This window comes from Drosophila tropicalis, unplaced genomic scaffold (genome assembly GCF_018151085.1).
Source record: "Drosophila tropicalis isolate 14030-0801.00 unplaced genomic scaffold, ASM1815108v1 contig_1187, whole genome shotgun sequence".
NCBI lineage: Eukaryota > Metazoa > Arthropoda > Insecta > Diptera > Drosophilidae > Drosophila > Drosophila tropicalis.
The window spans coordinates 3257378-3276748 of record NW_027172559.1 but is presented as its reverse complement, the minus strand read 5'-3'; the positions used below and the strand labels follow the sequence as shown (position 1 = coordinate 3276748).

General features: G+C 37.4%; 4 protein-coding genes across 6 annotated transcripts; 2 read left to right on the top strand and 2 right to left on the bottom strand.

Annotated features, from left to right (window-relative positions):
• Positions 1-313: 313 nt before the first annotated feature.
• On the top strand, positions 314-2198 carry LOC137575440 (uncharacterized). The gene is made up of 2 exons (XM_068288022.1): positions 314-566; positions 620-2198. The coding sequence occupies exons 1-2, from the start codon at positions 411-413 to the stop codon at positions 2012-2014; spliced, it is 1551 nt and encodes a 516-aa protein (XP_068144123.1). The 5' UTR covers positions 314-410; the 3' UTR covers positions 2015-2198.
• A 96-nt stretch (positions 2199-2294) lies between these two features.
• On the bottom strand, positions 2295-3803 carry LOC137575470 (uncharacterized). The gene is given in 3 exon segments (XM_068288053.1): positions 2295-3373; positions 3435-3509; positions 3512-3803. Coding segments are annotated over 3 exon segments (1050 nt in total). The 5' UTR covers positions 3765-3803; the 3' UTR covers positions 2295-2651.
• A 224-nt stretch (positions 3804-4027) lies between these two features.
• FIG4 (polyphosphoinositide phosphatase FIG4) lies at positions 4028-6921 on the top strand. Its single transcript, XM_068288017.1, has 3 exons — positions 4028-4186; positions 4248-5871; positions 5929-6921. The coding sequence occupies exons 1-3, from the start codon at positions 4106-4108 to the stop codon at positions 6798-6800; spliced, it is 2577 nt and encodes an 858-aa protein (XP_068144118.1). The 5' UTR covers positions 4028-4105; the 3' UTR covers positions 6801-6921.
• On the bottom strand, positions 6811-19021 carry ine (inebriated). 3 transcript variants are annotated; one of them, XM_068287990.1, is made up of 9 exons: positions 18813-19021; positions 14290-15241; positions 13936-14230; positions 11900-12078; positions 11118-11252; positions 8534-8756; positions 7521-8472; positions 7279-7455; positions 6811-7217 (listed from the first exon to the last, which is right to left on the bottom strand). In XM_068287990.1, the coding sequence occupies exons 2-9, from the start codon at positions 14933-14935 to the stop codon at positions 6945-6947; spliced, it is 2880 nt and encodes a 959-aa protein (XP_068144091.1). In that variant the 5' UTR covers positions 14936-15241; positions 18813-19021; the 3' UTR covers positions 6811-6944. The 3 variants fall into 3 exon arrangements, with proteins under 3 accessions (XP_068144091.1, XP_068144099.1, XP_068144107.1); XM_068287998.1 differs by lacking the exon at positions 18813-19021 and having other exon boundaries at positions 14290-15256; XM_068288006.1 differs by lacking the exons at positions 13936-14230; positions 14290-15241; positions 18813-19021 and adding an exon at positions 13210-13368.
• Positions 19022-19371: the final 350 nt, after the last annotated feature.

Sequence of the window (19371 nt, the reverse complement as noted above, 5' to 3'; positions counted from 1 at the left end):
TAAATTGAAGAGTAACTTCTGTATGTTTGATGAAGTCATTATGCAGATGTACATTTTATACAGTTTTGGGTTTTGTTTCAAAAATGGGGCTTTTTGCAAAATAAAACAACCTATTACTATTATAAGAATTCGCAACCGAATAGAATTTAAACTATTAAGTGTAATAAAACATATAACATATAACCCAAAACTATTTTCAATAGTGCAGAAATAATATTTTTTGAAAGCATTTCACAACACTAGTTTGAAACTCACGCTCCCACCAGTTGGCTCACAAGAAGTGCTGTTATGCGCATTCGGTAACAATGAATAACGCTGTTAACCCCCGCTCGGGTTGTTGGCCTTTGTTTTTTTTTGTTAGTATTTACTTTACTTTTCGGCAATACTAGAATTAAGTTATAAAATTAAAAATGACGACGTGGGGCACAATATGCCGCATTTGCAGCAGCCCTGCGGACTACGAGATATTTGCTAAGATACCTACATATTTACACAGCACGACAAATGAATTTTTAAACTGGCAAAAACCAATCAACCTATTGCTAGAGGAGACAACTGGACTTAAAGTAAGAGCAAAGAGTTCAAATTTGAAAATATGTTTAATTAATATAATTTGCAGGTACTGCCAGATGATTCTCTACCGCGGTATATATGCGCTCCATGTATATCATATTTAAAACATGCGGTGACATTCCGGGAACAAAGTATAAATAATGCAATAAGCCTTAAATTAGCAGATCTCTATCATCAAAAGAAAAACATTAATACAAGCAACCCTAGCAATAGCAATAGTAAAGAGACTGCCCTTTATACTGCAGAAGATCTTAGCTATGTGGAACAGCGTCCGGTCTCTAATATTCTGCTGAATAATTCGCTACCGGATAAAGTAGAGGATAAGCAGTTAATTAACCAACTCTGCCAGTCAAATGGTGGCGATCAGCGTGTTCAGTATCTGAATGTATTATTTAACAAGACTCGTCAGACAAGCCGCAAACAGAACCAAGTTGCGGATATGGGAATAAGTGATCTCGATCTAATGCCTACAACAAGTAGTGGCAATGGCACTGCCGAGGATGAAGAGGATTATGCGGCAGTGAGCTCGTCAAGTGAGGACAATGAGAATCCTCTACTGAGACAGCATAAAAATTGTTATAACTATAGGGAAACAAATTTTGAAGAAGATGATCCGATGGCCGAGTCGGCACAATTAAGAGACATTAAGGTTCATATACCACAACCCATGTGGAAAGAGCGTAAGTGTCCAGTCTGCTCGAAACGTTTTATGTTCGAGGAATCGTATCAAAAACATTTGGACAATTGCGTTGAATATCAGTTTGTTGTTTTTGTGACGGAGATGACCAAACTTCTAGATATAAGGCGACATAAAATGGTCTCACCCCATGAATTCATTCGACGAATGATATTCGCTTTGCGTAAAATATGCTCCTGGCTAGAAGAACATTCCATCGACACTATGTTGTCGGAGAAACTAAATCAAGTGAAGGTCTCCAATGGCCGAGGAAAATCCCAAGAGACTGAACTGGAATTGGACTTAAATTTGGAGTTGGAACAGCCACCACAACCATTTGAACCTAGTTATAATAGTGGCCTCACTACACCCATTACCATGGAGAATAATGTTCTATATGCAATTGCCCGATCAGAGAGCCGAAATTCGCAAGCAGCTGCCAATACAGATATTCCACAAAGGTTGCCAAAACCCATACCCATACGTGGCATTAAACCATCACAGCCAGCAGATGAGGAACGTGCCACATTTCTGGAGAAGCTGCAACGAGCCAATGTGCCCAAAACATCTACAACCCCGGTAAATGCCGGTTTAGTTTTTACCGCCCGCTGTGGACAGTGCAATTTATCCTTTGATTCGGTTTCCGAGTTGGAAATCCACAATATTTCTCATCACAATACTGGACAAACTCCAGAGATAACCTCTTCAGCAGATGACGAGGCTCAGAGGCGTCGCATAATTGCCCTATTCGAGGACGACATTTAGACTTAAGTAAAACATATGATCAAACTCATCAAGTCAAAGAATTCTTTTTAGTTAATGTTCAATACATTATTCTTCAACATCAACTCAAATCTTAACGAAAAAAGTTAGTAAGCAAAGCCAAATAATGAAAAACTTTAGAAATAAGTTATATATTTTTGTGTATACTATATCAATAAGTTCAAAAAGATTTTGTTCTGTGACAGTTTCCAACAAACAATTCTCCAAAGAGAGATTTGTTATATACACTTTTAATTTTTTTAATAATCACTTTTTATGTTAATTTAGTATAGTTAATTTATTTATTTTTGGATTTTATTTTCCTGACATAAATGATATAAGTATTTTACTTTTTTTAAGTTTTATTCAAAAAAAGTATTTTAAACGACTCAATAAACTTCGACGAATCAAAGACTAAATATTTTGGGAGTTTAACTGTTAATAAGGGTTTTTAAATTACTCTTAATTATTTAATACATTTCTTAAGTGAAGCGATTGCTCTAGTTCCTTTTGTTAAATAGCATTTAGTCTCTTTCAGAGACTTTCACTATTTACAAATGAAGTTTACGTTGTATAACTGGCAGTCTGTTTAGGTTTCGTGGTGAAACCTTTTTATTGTAATCACCAAAATTATCTCAGCTTAACCATACACTTTAAGTGCATTCAACCATAAATTATTATTACAAGGGTTTAATTCCATCAAGTTTCGCAGCATTCTAAGCAATTCGAAATTGAGTTCCTGATCGCATTTTGCAAATAATTGATTTAATTTGTTTGCAAATTGTTCGAAATTTGAAAAATTCTGTAGTAGTTCAGACTGTTTGTAAAACAAATTGGCTAGTACACGTATTCCATATCGAATACTCCAATTATTATTCATTTCCTTTTGGTTAATGAAGAAATCTATTAAGTATTCGGCCTGTTTTTGCGTTTTACATTCGATTTCCCATTGGTAAAGAAGAAACATGAAATATTCTCCATGAAAATGTGACGGATCCTTTTCCATCATATGCTCGTTAAGAAAATAACGATCTTCTGGACTGATTCCATCTATAGTGGTAGCCAAAAGATTTAAACAGATCTCTGCATCATTGTGGAGTTCATCATTTTCGGAGACATAAAGTTTCCAAAGTTTTGGTATCAATTGCATTTGGGATAATGTTTTCCCAGCTTTTGGACAAGTGGCTATTAAGTTGGTCAATGTCCAAAGACAACTACGTTTTAGACGCAGCTCGTTGCTATCCAAATAAGTCACCAAATAGCTTCCAGCCATTGTTGATATCTTCTCGGCCACATGAGGCTCGCCTAGAGAATAGTTGCAAAAGCAATCGGCCGCCTCCATTTGTCGCTCCAAATGAGGCCCTATAGAGATATTAAGTTAAGATTAATAAATTTTACTTTTATCTTTTGTTATATTACTTACCAGTTAGCTCTTTAACCAACACTTGGCTAGCTCCTGGAATGGCAGCAAAACAATCGATATTTTCATTACCTTGCAAAAGGCATGACTCAAACGATACATATCCTCGGAGGTGGCATGCTTGCGTCGCTTGATTCTAGCCGCCAATCCTTGGACATCTTTTGTTTTCAAGTTATCCAATTCGGTTATTTCCTGCTTAATCTGACCCAGGCCAAAACGAAAGGCATCTGTGGCCTGATCGCGCAGATTGTGGCGTTGTTTCTGGGCATATTCACGAATTTTGAGACGCAGAAAACTGTCGGGTGCAGGATCCGTAATTTGGTTGTTTTCCATTTTGTTTACTTTTCTAGTGCAGCGTCTGTAGTCGGCAACTGTATTCTAACAGTGTCTTAACAGTGCATGTGAAAACAGCTGATCGATGTGTGATAAGTGCGTAAATATTGACTGGAGATGGATCTTTTAATTCTTTAGTTGATGTTGCTACTGCATATATTTAAACAAACTTAGTTGTTTATTTTTTCTGGTTTGTCAATAAATAATTTAATTAATAACAGTTAGATAATGTTAAAAGGTTGAAAATATTGTAATCATCCAAAACTATTAAATGTATTTTACTTTAATCACGAGCTCATCACTTACTGCATTGCGTTGTTTGTTTTTGAGTGGGCAAAAGGATGAATAATAGAAATCCAAATATAATATTTAGTCCACTAATAAGTTCTATACAGAAAGTAGTACTCTATGAAACCAGAGCGGTAGGTAAATCCTTAGCAGAGCGTTACAGTTCCTCTGTAAATCAACTTTTGTCATTTCCAGCGTTTGTACTTGGTGGGCAGCAACAACCGAGAGACAAGGTTCCGGCTCCTGACCATCGACCGACTAGCCTTAAATCGGCTTAGCATTGAGGAGAATGCTAATGAGTTCAACAGCTTGGAAATTCGGCGTTTCGTGGCCAATCTGCAGGGTTCGCCACGAGTGACATCAGCGTATGGAGTCTTGGGATTTGTCCGTTTTCTCGAGAGTTACTATTTAATATTGGTGACTAAACGGAAATGTTGTGCCCACATTGGCATGCATATGGTATACACCATCAAGGATACTGTTATGGTGCGCGTTAATGAGGTCACATCCCAGCGTCCACTGCATCCCCAAGAGGATCGTTATAAGCGAATGTTTCAGAATATTGATTTGCGCAGCAATTTTTACTTCTCATATTCATACGATTTGACACGAACTTTGCAGTATAATGAATCAGCGCCCCGTTATGTGGGAGCCAAAGTGGATTTGGAACGAGATGAACCGTTGCCCGACTGGGATACGTTAACGAATAATGTGGCTCAGGCTCATGAGCGCGTTGACTATGCCTTCCGTTCGGATTCTAGAAAACGTTTCGTCTGGAATGCTTACCTCTTGCAGCCCATGGAAGGTATAATGCTTAAGGATTGGCTTCTCGAAATTACACATGGCTATGTCAGTCAGTCGTGCATCAGTGTCTTTGGTAGACATGTAAATGTGTGCCTGATAGCCAGACGTAGTACTCGTTTTGCAGGCACACGTTTCCTTAAGAGAGGCGCCAATTTCCAAGGTGATGTGGCCAATGAAGTGGAAACTGAACAAATTGTCAGTGATGGTCAGAGATTATGCTCGTTTACCCAAATGCGAGGATCCATACCGTCACATTGGTCACAGGATGTTAGTAAAATGGTTCCCAAGCCGCAGATTCAGTTAGATATCTGTGATCCCTATGCCCAAACTCCATCGAGACATTTTGAGCGTTTGCTTTTTCATTATGGAGCACCGCTGATCATGCTTAATCTGGTCAAGAAACGTGAGCGGCGCAAGCACGAGTCGATTATCTCAAAGGAACTCGAGTGTAGCATAAAATATTTAAATCAATTCCTGCCTCCGCCTCACCGCATGAAGCACATCCATTTCGATATGGCCCGCCGAAGTCGTTTAAGTGGAGGCAATGTCATGGATCAGTTGGCGGTTCATGCCGAGACCATAATCCAGCTCACGGGTATGTTTTTCAAGGCCCGAGGCAGTGATCTTAGCTTCCAGACGGGAATTGTACGTACAAATTGTGTGGATTGTTTGGATCGCACAAATTCCGCTCAGTTTGCTATTGGTAAATGTGCACTGGGTCATCAATTGGAACGTTTGGGTTTTCTAAAGACAGCTAAGTTGGAATTCGATTCGGATTGTGTTACTATGCTGGAGCATCTATATGAGGAGCATGGTGACACTTTGGCTTTGCAATATGGTGGCTCACAGTTAGTTCATCGCATCAAAACCTATCGCAAGACAGCGCCCTGGGGCTCCCAGGGAAATGATGTAATGCAAACTATAAGTCGCTACTATAGCAATACGTTCAGCGATACGGAAAAGCAGCATAGCATCAATCTTTTCCTAGGGCTATATAAGCCAAGTTTTACCAAATGTAAGTAAGATATAATCGATTTCATAATCCTTAATCACGTTTTGTTTTCTCTTGCAGTGAATCAACCCATATGGGAGATGCAGACGGACTATGATATGCATAATGCCTTTGTACCCAGCGCAGATAGTCGACCCATTACGGATTGGGTGCGTCATAAGGTGCGTGAGTGTCTACCCTATGCCTGCGCCGATTCGCATAAGCTGGTCAAAGAGCTATTCCGTGTGCATACCCACGGTCTGGAAATGATTGATGCTTATTCCAATTATCATCAGTCGTTCAAATGGACAGATCTCAGTGAACATATAGCCTTTGAAATTAGTCAATTGGCCATGCGATATATGCCCACTTTTCGCACCAATTATAGTCCATTCCAGAGGCAAACACAGGCCTCGCGAAAAGCTAGACAGAATCCATCGATGACAGGTCAGAGTTCGACAGGATCAATGAATAGTAATTCATCGAGCTCCAGCGAGGGTGATGACACGTCCAGTGATGAGGACTTGAGCGGTAGTTTTGCCGAGAAGGAGTCAAAACAAACCGAAACCACGGAACCATCAGTATTTACATTGGCCTCTGTGCTGCCGTCAATGGAGGAGATATACGGCTGTAGCATCAATCCTCCCTCAAAGCAGAGCATGGTCATCTATAAGAAATATGTGCAAATGGGCAAGTTGTCAAATGGCGGGGCACATCCGGCTCAAACATCTGTTGCTCAGCGGGATCAGGAAATGGCTAAAATAATGCGTGGCATTACATTACGTCCGTTAAGTGATTATGGCACCGATTCCTATCTCAGTGTGAAGCCGCCAACTGTGCCTGCCAAGAGTATGGAGATATACGAGGAATACTGTAAGACTCCTCGCAACTTTAATGCCGTGCCCGAAATTGGAGAGTTTAATGTGCTCTATAACTATGTGCAGAGGCTATAGAAGATCTTTGTTAATGTTTTACATAATTTATTTAAATATAATAATTATTAATTATTATTTCTCGCAAACAAAATTATTTTAAAGAAATACTCTGAGAAATAGGCTAACACTTAAAATGGAATTCAAATCGTTTCGTTATTTTGCTTATTTGCCATTATGCTGATCTGTCGCTGTGGTTGTTGCTGTACCTGGATCTGCCGACTTGCTGTATTCCATTGCAGCGGATGCTTGCATAGGATTATAACCGGATTTCTGTCCCAAATGTAACAAATGGCTAGTGGTTGTAGTTGGCTTATAAACTGTGGCCAGTTCCTGGGCCAACATGAATTGTTCCTGTTCCGGAAAATCGTGTTCACAATGATGCTCTCCACAGATCTTACATTCGTAGATGTTTGGTCGCAAGGTATTTCTAATACGCTATAGAAAAAAAAAAACCAATTGAATGAGCATCAAACGAAAGGTTAGAGGTTTAACTTACCTCCCAGAAATTATTGCCATCAGTTCTTAGGAAATTAATTACCGCATAACCTGGTATACAGATTAGCGAAAAGGAGGCAAACATCCAGCCAATGCCATAAGCCCAATCTGGATAGGTATAACGTCCATTGTGATAGGTGGGTTCCTTATAATTGATCAAACTGAGCACCCAAATTGCCTTCAAATGAAAAGGAAGCAAATTTAAAACTAAATGATGGGTAACGGGTATTCGGTGAAACTTACGAAAAGCAAACAGGGTCCCAGAACCAACCAACAGGATTTCAAATAAAACGAAGGCGCCTTGCCAGTCATTTGTTTAACATTCTTCGATAATCTCCCAGTGCCATAAAACCAGGCTATGGCTATCATTTGACAAAAGGCCAAGAACATTATTGTCACGGAGGCAGCATAATGATCCATCAGTTGGAAATAGTAGATACCGCCTTGTATAATATTTGGCATACCGAATAGGCATGATATGACACATACAAAGAGCACCACAATCTCATGATAGCCCAGATGTCGCTTGATCCAACGCGGGAAGCCATCTTGTATGGAAGTGACCACCACCTCAACTATGGCAAACTGTGAATTCAGACCCAAACACAGGAGCATAAAGAAGAACATCACGGCCCAGAGTTGGGCGTATGGCATTTTGGCCATTGCCTGTGGATATACCACAAATATCATGCCAGGTCCATCTCCAATTACATCTCCCACATTTGTATTCTGCTCCAGCGCTAAGTTACCCAAAGTGGAGAAGGCAAATATACCCACTAGCAAGCTAGTTAACATATTAACCAAACTAACGGCCACAGTGTCCCTTAGTATATTATTATTATACTTATTGTAGCTGGCAAACGAGATCATCGATCCGAATGTTATGCCCAATGAATTGAAATTCTGAGAGGCAGCATTGATCCAGACATTGGCGTTCTTCAGCTCCGACCATTTGGGACGGAAGAAGAAACGTAATCCCTCAGCGGCACCATCGAGCGTAACGGCTCGTCCCATCAATATGATGATTAATACAAACGGAAATGTCGCTGTAAAATAACGCACCTTGGCCGACGATTTAATTGACTTCCATGTGGCAAAATAAACCATTAGCCAGGCGCAAATTAGGCAAGCAAACAACTCCCAACGCATCATGCCCGGATACTCCAGACCACTGCTAATTTGTAGGACTTTGTTTCTAAATAGAATTATTTTGCTTAAAATTTATTGGTTTTGCTTTTCCATCCATCTAGACTTACTCGAAAAACTCTTCGGAGGGTGTTCGTGATGTGTCCGGGGCAGTGGCATTTATTTCCTTACGCTGTGGCACCCAACAGTCCGGCGTATTCCATCGGTTGTTGCAATCAACCCAGGGCATTGCCGTTTTAAATGATGTGAAGAAGTAGTAAATTGAATAACCTATAATAACGCTATAGTAGGTGGACATGAGAAACGAAACAACCACACTGGCCAGTCCAGCTCCTGTAAAATAAGAGTTGAAAATACATTTTACAAAATCTTGTATGAAAGAGGCAATGCAATTATCCGGAAATCTCATTTACTGAGATGAGAGGTATCCTTTCCACCCGACATTTTGTATAAAATGGGTTCTACAGTACTGGAAACTGGCTTGAATTTTTGTATTATTTTTTAAAAATTATTATATATTTAGGAGAATATAAATTTTCTGTTTCCAAGGCTTAAGTTTTCATTTTGAAGAGCGAATTGCTTGGCAGTCGATATTATACCTATAAAATTTACTTATAATCTCATCTCTTTCATACAAACTGCCCAATTTCAATTGGCCCCAAATTGAATGCTAAAAATAAACTATATTCTTTTAAATTTTGGAAAAAAATAAAAAAGTTTTTGATTGAAATTTGTTTTTTTTTTCTAAATCAGCCAAAATTGAACCGAAATTCTTTCAATGTATCTCAAAATGTATCAACCAATTGGTATTTACTTTTTGCACAATCTTGTCATATACTTTAGTTAGTCAGTGAATGTAAATTTCATCAAATTTATTGTATTTATTCAAGAGCAAAACTAAAACTATATTATTTTTGAACTCAAAATTTGTATAATTCGTAGAAGATACAACTTTTCATACAACTTAGGGAAATCTACATATTTCGATTTGCCTCGATTAGAATGTGATATAATACATATGAGCCAAGACATCAATCAGGACATCATCAATATATAACCAGAATTGGTTGGATTTCTTTAAAACACCCACCATAGCATCTTACATCTTAAGACTTAAGACTCTAAAGACTAATTTAAAAAAATTTTATATAGTTAAAAGAAATTATGTCTTTGACTAGATTATATCACATCCAAGTGGAAGCAAATGGAGAAGGTTGATTCTAGACTTGCTTAGGCACTTGCATCCAAACAATGGAAAATTTCTATATATTAACTAGGTGTGAAGGTCTCCAATGATACGAAATGTAATACCGTTGCATTAAGAGTTTAGCTTAGAGCAGCAATTAGCTTAATTAGGTCGACTGCTGATAAATCAGACCGGTTGCATTTGAATCACATGTCTAGACAGGCCCAAACTCATCTGCATAATTGACGGGGTCTCAATTGAGAAATGCTCAAAGCCATTTGGCGAATCTTGGCTAAATTGTTTTACACGTCATTAATATTTATTATTTTGCTTCTGAATGTTTCATATATCCGCAACATTTTTGTTTTTGTTTTTTTTTTTTGTCGGTGTGGGTGTGACAACGGTATTGTTTCGGTTGGCTAAATATTGACAATAATTAAACAAACAAAAACACAACCAAAATGGCAAAACTAAAAATAAATGTCATAGTAAAGTTCTATATTAGATTTTATCACAGTAACAAAACTTAGTTCACTTTGAAGACGACACAAAAACGTTTCCATGCAAACTGACTAGCATATATAAAGATTCATATATGATACATATGTATGTATATGTATCTATACAGACATATGTATGTATGTACATATCACTATTAACACAACTGATGTTTTTGTGGAGTAATTTTGTTGTAAATAATGTACATTAGACCTTGGCAATGAACTCTACCTGCTCTTTGTTTGTCATGGTTTATGGTTCTAACTATTTTTGTTGCCTTTTTTTTTGTCAACTGGAAAAACTCACGCATGACGCCATTATTAACTCATAAGCTGTTTCAAAGATTGGTCTTAGGAATATCATAATATAACATATGTAGTTAGCTATTAAGAACTAACTACCTGGAAAAAATAATACACTTCAGAAAGACTATCTGCAAGAAACATATCTCTTCATAGTCATTTGAATTATTCGTTGACTCAATTTTTTTCATATTTTATAAAAAAGTTTCTATATTAAGCCTAAGCCTATTATTATCAGATGTCGCCATATTTCTAAATTATGAACTATTACTCAATATAGTACCCTTTTAGTTCGGTTATAGTGGTCCGATTCAGCCAATTGTTATACTCTATCTCAACTGGGCAATAAAAAGCTTAAATACCAAGTTTCACTCCATTAGCTTTCATTTTGACGATATGAAGTTAATGTGTATTGGCAGACGGACAAAGCTTTATCTACTTAGCGTCTCATGCTGATCTAGAATATATATGCTTCATGGGTTTGGAAATATCTCCTTCTCATCTCTGGGCTATAAGAACATACTTCAGGTAAGTCTCTTATAATATTTTGGAAGGTCATTGAATTTTCAATGCTAATACCATCTAAAAAATATATTAATATAAACACTTAGCTTGCTTAATTTAGATGTTAATACGGACGGAAGGGGTTAAAGGACAGAAAACATTTCAAAGTTATTAAAGTTGACCGACATTTGTCATTAGACTTACCTTTAAATAGTGGACACAATTGGCCCAGTGCCCCAATGGGTCCACGACCAGTATATTGTCCAACAGATAGTTCCATAAATAGCAGGGGAATGCTACAGATGAATAGTATTATGCAATAAGGTACTAGAAAAACACCTGGAGGGAGAAGCAAATAAAAGTAGATATTGGCAATGAAATGGAAATGTAAGAGAATAAGTTCAGCTAAGTAAATGCAACTTAATTAATTATAAATATTTGTCAATTTGACAATTGCAAATTTCCATTGCCGCCTGCCACCATCATCGGTACAGGCGACCCCATTTCGCTGGCCATCTTGAGTGGCATTGATCGTATGTAAGTTGCCAGTTGCTCATTATATTTTTGATGCCTGGAAATGAGAATGTATGTAAATGTCTACAGGGATGGGGAGGAGAGGATCCAAGTGTAAATGAAGATGGACGTGGGACAGTTCCAAGTTATGACTTGCGTGATCGCCATAAAGATCGAGAATAGAAGAGAGACGGAAGACGGGGGGTTGGCAAAAGACTTATGGGATGACTGTGACCGCTTTAATTTTTCATTTTCGTCGCTTCTCAGAGCTTAAACAAATTTTAATTTATGGCCTTTCAGCGGAAATGTCGCTTAAAGCTTTAAAATTGTCAAATGTTTTTAGTGCAAACTACAAAAAAGAAAAAAAAAACCTTAAAATAAAAGCAAAATATTCTACTTTTAAAGATGCCGCCTTAAAATCGAAATACAAGTACTTATAATTTACACATTTATTTATTTATATAATTACTTACCACCGCCCGATTTATAGCACATATATGGAAATCTCCAGACATTGCCCAAGCCAACGGAATAGCCAATGCAGGCCAAAACGAATTGCATTTTATTGGCCCAATGCTGTTGGCGTGGTTTCAAATTAGCCGTCTCATCGGACATATCCAAATAACTGTCATCATCATCGATGCCCAGTGGCCTACGGAGGAGCAGAAGATGGAGGTGAAGAGAAGAGAGGGACAGAGAGAGAATGAGAGTTTATTATATATACATACTAACTAAACCAACCAGGCGCAACAAATTGCTGTCAACACTTGTTGCCCCATTGTCTACAATCAATGAATGGTAATCCTCCTCTATACCCTATATATCTAATACAATGAACAGATTTCATTGCTGCCATCAACACGATTCTATTTGTTGCATCAAATGGTTTAATTATAGTTATCACATGCCAGAGATGCAACAATGGATTTGCCACTGGGGGAGGCTGTTAAATAACCATCAAAATGAGGGTTGCACATTATTTTTAATGTGGGCGGTTTAGCTAACGTGTTGAACTACTAAAAATTTATCAATCAACGATTCCGAATTATTTAATTAAATATAACAAATTTTCAATTCAAATACTTGCAACTTTAATGATCTCTAACTTTAACTAGGCTATAAAAAGTATGACCTATAAATTTTTAGTTGTTTAGTAAGCCGATTTAGATAGCTTCCTTAGATTCATACAGATAAATTTAACCAAGCATCAAGACCACTTTAGCGCACCTGTCGGCCAGCTACTACCCTAGAGGGTATTTTCGATCAATTTCGCCACGATTTTTATGAAATTTTTAAGCCTGCTAGTTTTTAATTATGTTAAATGGAGTGCCTAGTTTAAGATAGATACTTTGAATATTTTGAAAGAAATTCTTTTGACTACTTTAAAATACTTTTTACTCTTGAAATGGAGGATATAAAAAGCCTAAAGCTTCAAAATAAAGGATGATTTTTTTTGTTAAATATAATTCAAAGAGTGCTGCCATGTTTCACTTTATATAGATATGATATATACTATACAGTTGTGTACTATATATTGGAAAAGTCAATGCTAATTCTTAAATTAAACACTCCACTTAAATATTAAATGAACGTTAGCATTCAATCAGCGACAATTTGCTAATATATAGAATAAACAGATGATTAAATCAGTTGAGCATATAAATCCAAATTAAACACTATTAAGGCACATTAAGGCTTAAAACATTGTATTATATAATTTATGATTGAATGATAAATTTATAGTTATATATGTATATGTATATGTATATATTGTTATTATTACACTTTGGCCACACGATTGAAGCGATGGAATGACTGTTCCGAATACTTTGATGATTGAGCATCGAAATCATGATGACGATAAGGCATTTTTCCGGAACTATTTTTCGTTAAGTGTCTGGAAATGCTCAGGATATATATACATATGTATTTATATATACTATGGATTCACTTTTTATCCATGCGCCATCACTTGAAGGCAATAACGGACTAGATACGAAACGGGATGAAAGCTAGAACTGTGCGCTCTGTAGGTTGCCAGGTTACTACCGACTAACTATTGTGGTGGCAATTTGGTAACTGCCATTGGAACGATAAGATTTAAGGTGTGCCAATTGTTAGTGTCAATAATGAATATATGTATGTAACACAAATAGTATGTCTATTGATCTCGATCTTTAACAAAAATAACTTCAAAGTGCGCTATTGCGATCGGATGCTGGAGCACTAAAATGGTGTTAAAATTGTCTATTTACTGACACAAAAAACTGCTCCCCTGGCTTTGGCTCATCAATGTGGATGAGTTATGCCAACAATGGCTCTTTATGCTGGCAGGCGCCCAAATGGTGCCAAAATTTGCCAAACGGCTGTTAAATAGAATAAATGTGATATCGTCAAGTTTTTGGCTAATAAAACTAGGGATGGATTAACTAAAGTATCCATCAACGAAGGGAGTATTGGTACTTAGAATATTCAACATTATTCGAATCATTCACAAACTAAGACTTACGGTGGGGTTTGAGGATTGACCATGTCAAATAACTCGTTGGCCGTGGTGGGTACTCGACGTATCACCAATTTCCGTCCGTCCGTGGAGCCAATGCCAATTGATGCCAATGAACGCACTGATGTCACATCCGAGTAGATCTGATCATGAAACTGATAGGAACTGCCGCTTAGCGAGGCAACTTGCGGTTGCATGTAAAGCGGATTATGCGTAGGATGCAAACTGCTGGAAGCTGCGGTAACAGCTCCACCGCCAGCCATGAGATTCCCCCGACTATCATTTAGACCAGGCAGATAGCCTACAAAGGTAGCGTCAATATCCAGCTCTATATACATATATATTTTGTGATTCACTCACCTGATATCACGGAACGCATGCTGCCACTGTGGCTGTGGCTACCGCCCAAACGTGAACGCAAATCCATGCTGAGTGACGAAACGGCCACACTATCCCCGGCCATGGTGGTTGTGGTGGTGCAGGTTAATGTGGCAGGCGTGGTGGTTATCATGGGCGTATAGTTGGCAATCGGTTGACCTCCCTCGCAATCATCAATGGTAAAGGTTACAGTTGAGGTGGATGCAGCTGCTCCCATTGTTGCTGGCGTTAACGTTGTCTGACCACCTGGCTGTATGACCTCGGAGTTGGGGCGTGACTTTACCGGCGTCTGCCTGGTCTTGACTGGCTTGTGCATGGCTGCTGCCATGGCAGTCAATGATGTGGTGGAGTTTGCCTGACGAAAAGGCTGTGGTCCAACTGTCGGCGAGGGCGGCGAACCAGGCGTGGCCGGTATAATGATGAACTTGTGGGTACGTGAGGATGGGGTTCGTATGAGGTTCGATTGTTCGTCCCCGTCGTAACAGCTTTCAGCTCCACTATCCGAGAGTTGGCTATGCCTCAGTGTCGCTAAGGTGGGCGTGGTACGTTTGGTGGTTATCAAATTGAGGGCGGTGGGTGAAGAGGCTGTTTTAGCCAAGCCTTGGCCAGTAGAAGAATTATCTGCCATTTTCTTTAGCAGTATGTAAATGTTGTCGGAGAATTTGTGTTCCTGTTTCTTCCGATTTTATGTGTTTTCGCTATATACGTTATGTTTGATATTTTTTGGCTTAATCATAAAATCATGTTTGATTGTTGTTGCTTGCACTGGCCAGTTTTTGGTGTTGCTCTCAAATTTATCATTTTAATGCTTATTAAATTGTAGCTCCAACTAGGTCTCCTTCCTCTCCTCTCGCTCACTCACACTAAACTAGTTGCTGCTGTTGCTGCTGCTGCTGCGATTGCTGCCGTCACATTTTTTAAATCATATTAAAACCTTGGATATCACAAATGTTATTTTCATTATTATTTGTCATAGTGTAGTCGTTGTTGGTTTTTGCTGTCTCTGTGAGTACTTAAGCCTTTAAATCTTCATAAAGCAAATAAAGTGAAAACCAAAATAACCAAATGCAGGTCTGTCTAAACTTTCACCATGCCGAAGATGTAATACCCTAACAATAGGAAATAAAACTACGAAACTACAAAAATGTTTAAAATGGGGATCTACTACACACTTTGTAGCTATATATAACACTTTTTTTAACTGGGCTCCGTACGGCTTAAAGACCCGTGCTTTTAATATGCACTCCCAATTTACGTATTCTCTATTACTTTGGCCTCGTTTAGCTTCTGCATCAAAATCGTTATCAATGTTGCCACAAGATTTTGCTTTAAAATTCTGAAAAAGTTTTATATATAAATGTTCACTTATATCATAAAGACTTGATAACTTTTTCTGCCGATCTGTAACAAAGTCATTCACAAAGTTTACTTAGCTTCAATTCACTACCAGTTGGTTATATCATTTATATCACTTTTTTTTTATACCCTTGCAAAAAGGGTATATTAATTTTGGTCAGAAGTGTGCAACGCATAGAACGAAGCATCTCCGACCATACAAAGTATATATATTCTTGATCAGCACGACGAGACGAGTTCAACTATCCATGTCCGTCCGTCCGTCCGTCCGTCCGTCCGTCCGTCCGTCTGGATCAACGCAAACTCCTCCTAGACCGTAAGAGCTACAGAGCTGAAATTTTGCACGTAGGCTTGTATATACTGGCGTTGTATATCTCGGATTCAGCCGGATCGGACCACTATATCATATAGCTCCCATACAAACCCCAAAGTCACGAACAGTGACTTTTCTCAATAACTTCGTTATTTTCTATGCTATTATCGTGAAACTAAATATTAGAGAGTTTACTACGCCTATAAGCGACTATGCCAAATTTGATCAAGATCGGGTGACTATATCATATAGCTCCCATACAAACGGCCAAGTCACGAACAGTGACTTTCTCAATAACTTCGTTATTTTCTGAGCTATTGTCGTGAAACTTAATATTAGAGAGTTTACTACGCCTATAAGCGACTATGCCAAATTTGATCAAGATCGGGTGACTATATCATATAGCTTCCATACAAACGGCCAAGTCACGAACAGTGACTTTCTCAATACCTTCGTTATTTTCTGAGCTATTGTCGTGAAACTTAATATTAGAGAGTTTATTACGCTTATAAACGACTGTGCCAAATTTGATCAAGATCGGATGACTATATCATATAGCTCCCATAGGAACGATCGGTCGAAAACAGTGACTTTTGTAAATAACTTCGTTACTTTTACCGCGATTGCTTTCAAATTAAACATTTGTTAGTTTAGTATATCTGTTAATGACTGTGCCGAATTTGATAAAGATCGGGTGACTATATCATATAGCTCCCATAGGAACGATCGGTGGAAAACTGTGACTTTGGTCAATATCTTCGTTATTTCCTATGATTGTAGGCCATTCTTTCGCAAACATAAGCCTTTTTATATAAAACGTTCTTCCACATTGATGGCTAATAGGTAAGGAAAGAGTTACCAAAAAAGTTGCAAGGGTATACAAACTTTGACGCGGTCGAAGTTAGCCCCGGCCCTCTGGTTTTTTGTTAATATTCTCACGACTCATTGCTGTCTTATAAATATTTTCGGCATTTTCACCTGTTCGTTTTTACTTCTCTTTTTTTTGAGTTTTGTTGGTGGGCTTTAAATGCACACACACACACATGTACATGTATGTTTATTTACATTTTATCATATTTATTTATGTATTTTATCTCGAATTTATTTATATAAATATACAAGCTCAAGTTTTTGGCCCATTTTCTTTCAAGATAAATACTTTAACTGTCGCGCACTTCACATCACATCATCAAACAGAGACAAACACACAAGCCACACACACAGCACACACCACACACACACACACACACACACACACACTCACTCCCTCACTTTACTTGACAGATACAAATTTGTATCTTATCGGTTTGCCTCCACCTTTTAAATAAAACAAACCATGCCTTGTCTCCCCCTCCCTCAATACACCTCTTTCACACCGCATTTCTTTGTCTGCTTTCATTTTTACGACATTTTTTGATAGTTTTGAGTAGGAGCTTCATATATGGACACATATCGAGATACTTCTCCCTCAAATTGATATTTGAAAGTTTTCATAGACGAGCTACGTCATAATCATGCGATGATACCATTGATCTCATCTCGTGGCGCTGTGCTCCAGTGACTCTAGAGGTTATGACCCAAGGGTCATTGAATTGGCAAAAACTATGGATGTAGTAATTAACAATTACGCATCTTACACGATATGAATATCTCTACATATATGCATATATATTGCGTATCATGTATTTGTTTATTATTGTTACAATGAACGTCAAATAAGTATGTTAATTTACGTGAAATGAATTTAAATAAACATTTGAATTTACAACTGGCTTAATTTTGCATTAATTCGGCTGGAATATCATAAAAATTTGATGAAATATATTTTCATATTTCATTTCTTTTGCAATATTTAGCATAAGATATGTATTAAGAAAATTTGTTGATCAAAGACGATTACAATTTTAAATTTAATCTGTACTTAACTAACTTTAATCGTTAAAATTTTCTGAAATATATTTTGAAATCAACATCGAAAGGTATTAGATATTTTATTATAATTATAAATCATTCAAATTTTGCTTTTTGGTTACTAAAATTTGAGTCCAAAATTCATTTCTAGATTAAGTAAAGTAAAATGTTTGTTTGATAAGTAAATTTCTTCTAACTAATTTACCTTTATCAGTTTTTTGTTTAGATTTGAAAATAAATAACAATATTTTTAAACTTGCCCAAAGTCAATCAATCTTCATTTTTGTTTATTATTATTACTTAGTTTGATTAATTACTACGACATAAAACAGCTGAGAGCCAAAAAAATTATGAAGTCATTGTTAAACCCAAAACAATTAGGGGACAATGATAAACAGTGCCGAATTTAGGGAAAACGCCGCCAAAGAGTGGCGATGTTTTTAAATATTTCTATATTTTATCTGTCGTATAATCCTTATATATAATATTACCTATTGAAATTAAATTTGACGCCTCTAACCAAACTGCAATCCCAATGGCATCAAAGATTTATCTATTCGTCTTAATGAATGCTAGGAATTTTTTTTATTTGCAATATCTACTTTTAGCATCGATTTCTGTCCTAGAGTATAACAATTAACACCTTCAGTTGTTAATTAAACTTGAGAGGAAAAAAAAATACACAACAAATGGTTGCAATTATTGCAATTTTCCATAAATCCTAGACTTTTTGTTTGTTGGCTCAAAAAACACTCATAATAATAATAATGATAAAAATGATCACAGAATACACAACAATTGTGAATAATAATGGTAATTTAATTCATTTGTGCCCCTCTTTGATTCACTTGACACACTGTGACCATTCAATGAACTCAACCAATTTTAGTCATAATCAACCACTAACAAAATTTGTATCAATTACCACGTATTTAGATAACGCCCGACGACGCGTCGATTGTTTAATACAATGGGTATCAAGTTTTTTTTTTCGAATGGTAATATTAAATTCGGATTGAATGAATTTCACTCTTACACACACGCTTTAAAGAATGTAAAAATGCCGTAAAACGTGCAAACACGCGGACTGTCAAATGTCAACTGATCCATGCACACACGTTCGCGAATAAATATCGTTTACATTTGCCGTGGAAGCCCCAAATGTGAGACGCTTACTTCAAGTTTCTCTCGCCGAGAAGAGAGAAATAGGGAAATAGAGAGACAGATTAGGGAGGTAGGTGACACAGACAAAGCTAGAGAGTTTGTGAGTGTATGAGAGAGCTAGAGAGGTAGGGAGCAAATCATATTATGTGGGGTTTTTTATTTTATGATCTTGCTTTCCGGCGCGGAATTTGATAGCATTACAACAATAAAAACAACAACCACTCTAACAATAGAAGGCGTGTTGCGGGCAGGCGTAATGAACTGCGGCTTTTGGGGCAAGCTGGTTTAGCTTGTTCTACTTGATCTACACTATCCACCCC

Coding starts and splice junctions, on each gene's coding strand:
- LOC137575440 (XM_068288022.1), top strand. CDS start 411: ATGACGACGTGGGGCACAATATGCCGCATTTGCAGCAGCCCTGCGGAC. Junction 567..619: donor AGGAGACAACTGGACTTAAA/GTAAGAGCAAAG, acceptor TATAATTTGCAG/GTACTGCCAGATGATTCTCT.
- ine (XM_068287990.1), bottom strand. CDS start 14,935: ATGGCAGATAATTCTTCTACTGGCCAAGGCTTGGCTAAAACAGCCTCT. Junction 8,473..8,533: donor CCCTCCGAAGAGTTTTTCGA/GTAAGTCTAGAT, acceptor AATTCTATTTAG/AAACAAAGTCCTACAAATTA. Junction 7,456..7,520: donor TGGGACCCTGTTTGCTTTTC/GTAAGTTTCACC, acceptor TTTCATTTGAAG/GCAATTTGGGTGCTCAGTTT.
- FIG4 (XM_068288017.1), top strand. CDS start 4,106: ATGAATAATAGAAATCCAAATATAATATTTAGTCCACTAATAAGTTCT. Junction 4,187..4,247: donor TACTCTATGAAACCAGAGCG/GTAGGTAAATCC, acceptor TGTCATTTCCAG/CGTTTGTACTTGGTGGGCAG. Junction 5,872..5,928: donor TAAGCCAAGTTTTACCAAAT/GTAAGTAAGATA, acceptor TTTCTCTTGCAG/TGAATCAACCCATATGGGAG.